Source organism: Oxyura jamaicensis, chromosome 3 (assembly GCF_011077185.1).
Source record: "Oxyura jamaicensis isolate SHBP4307 breed ruddy duck chromosome 3, BPBGC_Ojam_1.0, whole genome shotgun sequence".
Classification (NCBI taxonomy): domain Eukaryota; kingdom Metazoa; phylum Chordata; class Aves; order Anseriformes; family Anatidae; genus Oxyura; species Oxyura jamaicensis.
In genome coordinates, this window is record NC_048895.1 from 62,131,282 (window position 1) to 62,135,417 (window position 4,136).

General features: G+C 38.0%; 1 protein-coding gene across 1 annotated transcript; it reads left to right on the top strand.

Annotated features, from left to right (window-relative positions):
- The first annotated feature begins 2,236 nt into the window (after window positions 1-2,236).
- LOC118163805 (vesicular inhibitory amino acid transporter-like) lies at window positions 2,237-3,559 on the top strand. The gene has a single exon (XM_035320810.1). The coding sequence runs from the start codon at window positions 2,327-2,329 to the stop codon at window positions 3,557-3,559; it is 1,233 nt and encodes a 410-aa protein (XP_035176701.1). The 5' UTR covers window positions 2,237-2,326.
- Window positions 3,560-4,136: the final 577 nt, after the last annotated feature.

A 4,136-nucleotide genomic window follows, 5' to 3' on the forward strand; every position in this document is an offset into this window, starting at 1 on the left:
GCTGTATATGAAGTCTTAAAAAAGACCAAAAAAAAAAAAATCTAGTCAATAACTGTATTGTTATATCAGTAATAACTGACCTCTGTTACAGTGCACAAAGGTGTAGACCTTTTAATCGAGATGCACTGATGTACATTTAATATGTTACTTCTAGCTCTAATTCATGTGAATGCTGAAGATATTTGTATCTAGAGTGAAGCCTGGTGAGATTGGCAATGTTGGATGGACACTCTCATTGACTTAAAGAAAAAGCAATTCTCTGATTCAAGGACCTCTAAGTTTTCCTCTCTGGTTGGCTCACAGTGGGCCTGAAAAGGAATGCTGTCTCATGGCTGGAAGAAAAGGAGAATACTTCATACACCTTGATGATTATTCAGTGTTTGAAAAATTGTCCTTCCTTAGAGTCCTCTGTATAGGAACAGGCCTCCAAGTGCTTGTACCATGTAGAAGTGGGGTGCAAGGTATAAACCTTGTGAAGCTGAGGCAGGCATCCACCTTCTTGACAAATTGCGGCAGAGCTGGGCTCCTAGGCTGCCTTCACAGACAGTAACATGCTGGCTACAGAGCCTGTCAGTTGACAGAAAACACCAAAGAGAAACATTCCTGAAACAATTGGCTGAAAAAGTCAGAAATTAAGGGTTAGACAGTTCAACTCACCTCTTCTACCTTGGCTTCTGAAAGTAATGAGCAGCACAACTCACTCCGGTAGAGAGAGGAGAAATGTGTCGCTCCCCTCAAGGAGAATGGGAGGGTCCGCCATTTTTTGTGGGGGGGCAAATGCAAGTCTCTGAGCCAGTAAACACAGGCACACAGTGTAACTGTACACAACAGACCTCCTCCTCTGCCTAGGGGTATATGTCCAAAGGATGGGATTTGTCCCATCAATGAGAATGATGCATGTCATCCTCCTTTGGAGGGATTCCAATTCACTATGAAAGGAGCCATGCCTAGGAGTTTAGACTAGTAACCTGGTCACAAGTGGCATTCAGAAAGCCACTGGTGGTTAGTATGTAGTAGTAAGGATTTCATTTAAAACAGAGGGTAGCAATGAATTCCACTGGGTAATACTGAGATGAAATTTAGCTCTCCAGGAAGATCCTACCGGTTTGTGAGCCACCAAGTGGCCATCTTGATGGCTTACAGATCATATAAAGGAGGCCTCTTTCTGTTGGGGGTTCACAGGTTTAGCAGGGCAGAATGGAATTGCTCAGGTTTGCTCAGAAATAAAATTAAGATGGGGTTGGTCCAAATCAAGTCCTATCAGTCTAAAGGGGTGGTCATGAATGAGAATGAATGCTCTTATTTCATCATATCATCATTGCTGTAAGAAATACTGAAGTAAACATTTCTGTAGAACTAGTTAACTATACTTTGTTTCCTCCCTACCTTTCTTCAGTCATCAAGAACAAAAATCTCCTAACCAGTATGACTAAGGTGCATTGCCTAGTTTCAGCTTTGAAAAAAAAAAAAAAAAAAGAAAAGAAAAGAAAAATGCCACAAAAGCTTCTTTCATAAACTAGATATTTTTATGAATAGCTATAGTTCAAGGGTTATGTTGGTTTTGTGCTGTTAGAAATTAAACCACATAAAAGTGCAATTTGTCCTTAAATATAGAGAAAGAAGAGACAAAATATAGAGAAAAGGACAAAGAAACACACACAATATTCTCTGAAAGTAAAGTGCCACATTTTTTACTAGATAAAAAATATATATATAATTCTGTTCTTTTCAGAAACTGTTCAAAGCATGTCTACATGTTTCACACATTTTAAACAGCTAAGTAAGTTTGCATGTTCTAGAATCTCAGCTTTGAGAATTGCTTTAGTAGTGGACTTTACTAGAGCATGGACTGCACGAGGCATACAGAAGCCACAGAGGAAACACAAGCAAACTCTGATGTCACTCTAATGCACTTTTCTTTCCAGAGGGGTGTTAACAATTTTTACACTGAAGAGAATTGTCCTTCCTGGATCTATCTACAGTGTTATTTTTATTTTAAATGAAAGTTGTGGAGATGATGATGGTACAGCTGCTTAATTTTACTGTTATTGAACCTGTTTCATTAATATGCATGTTGACTGAGTAAATGCCTCTGAACCTTCTAAAATGTGCTTCTAATCACATCAGCATTAATTATTAACTAAGGACCTGACTCTAACATTCACCCACTCTTTTTCCTAGCTTATCATTACATGTGTGACAATAGGAACAGTTATTTTTGCTAATAATTTAATTTATCATAAATAAGCACATTTATCATGATTGTTGCTTATTTAGCTGAATGTAGCAGTACTTCCACCTTGCAGTTCAGTGAAATCAATGCTCAATGGAGGGCAGGCTTGGGAGTGTGGATTCTAGTAAACATTTTGCCTCAGTGATGTTATCTTTTTCTCTTTTTCTTCTTCAGGGAGTTTTTGTCCTAGGATTGCCATATGCTATTCTCCACAGTGGATACAGTGGCCTGTTTCTTATTGTCTTGGCTGCAGCATTATGCTGTTATACAGGCAAAATTCTAATCACTTGCCTGTATGAAGAAAATGAAGATGGGCAGCTTATAAGAGTGAGAGACACATATGAAGACATTGCAAATGCCTGCTGCAGAAAGCTATCTCCCAACCTAGGTGGTATAGTTGTCAATGTGACCCAAGTTATGGAACTGATCATGACATGTGTTTTGTATCTGGTTGTTAGTGGGAACTTGCTGTCACACTGTTTTCCATATGTACCAATGACTGAGAAAACTTGGTCTGTAATTTCATTTATTACATTGCTGCCTTGTGCATTTATCAAGACTCTCAAAATTGTTTCCAAACTCAGCCAGCTTTGTTCCTTGGTTCATTTCATTATTATCTTTGTAGTGATAACTTACTGTCTCACACAAATACATCAGTGGTCCTGGGCAAAATTCAAACTCTCCATTGAGTTTGAGGACTTCTTGGTCTCTATAGGAGTGATCATTTTCAGTTACACTTCACAAATATTTCTTCCCACACTTGAAGGTAACATGAAAAAACCGGAGGAGTTTAGGTGCATGCTGAATTGGACTCATTTTTTTGCTTGTGTCTTGAAAACAACCTTTGCCCTGACTGCATTCTTAACCTGGGGTGAGGAGACAAAGGAAGTTATTACTGACAACCTGCCATCATTTCTTCAGACCCTAGTGAATTTGTGTCTTTTAACCAAGGCTCTTCTTTCTTACCCTTTGCCCTTTTTTGCAGCCACAGAAATTGTGTATGCTTGTATTTCTAGAGGCACCTATTCCAATTACAGTTCTCCACAGTTTGCTCTGGGTCTAAGAGGCTCATTTCTCCTGTTAACTCTGCTGATGTCCATGTTCATACCACATTTTGCCCTGCTGATGGGTTTAACAGGCAGTATAACAGGTGCTGCTATGACTTTTCTTCTTCCTTCTCTCTTCCACTTAAAACTTAAATGGAAAAAACTATCCTTCTTTGAGAAATGTGCAGATATCTCTGTTTTTATTTTGGGTTTCCTTTGCAGCCTTGCAGGCATAGTTTGCTCAATAAGAGGGCTACTTAAAGTATTTGGAGAAGGGTAAAAAGATTTTCAGAAGGCCAAATAAGGCCCTAATCTAATAAACAATTTTGCCCTGTTAGTCAGTATATAACAGATTTTATCACTAAGTAAAATTAAGCATATGCTTAAATGTTTGTAGGATCAAGTCTTTAACTTGTAAAGGTGTGTGGTTCTAACCAAACTGAAAAATAATCTTTATAGCCCAAATGTACAAAATGACCCACATTTAAAATATTGGGAGGAAGGATGTTGTTTGAGATGGTTCAGCATCAAAATAATATTAAAATAATACTATATATTTTTGTTAATACATGATGTGCACATCCTAAAAAGGTTACTGCAAGGGATTCTACCAACCTCACCATAATGTCTCACAGAGTTAGATACTATTCATTCTCAAAGATATGAAATCTAGCTTACAGGATATGATAGAGTTTGAGAGAGCTGTCATTGCAAACTGATAACATGTGATTTCACAGCATTGGCAGAATGTAATCCAACATGTGAACAGAACAAATCAGTGAATTCCATATTTGATGTAAGACAAGCTCTACTACTTGTTTTTCAGGTGAGTAGGCAAAAAGAGAACTCAGTTTATA

Excerpts from the sequence above, each read along its gene's own strand:
- LOC118163805 (XM_035320810.1), top strand. The coding sequence starts at position 2,327 with ATGGAGGGCAGGCTTGGGAGTGTGGATTCTAGTAAACATTTTGCCTCA.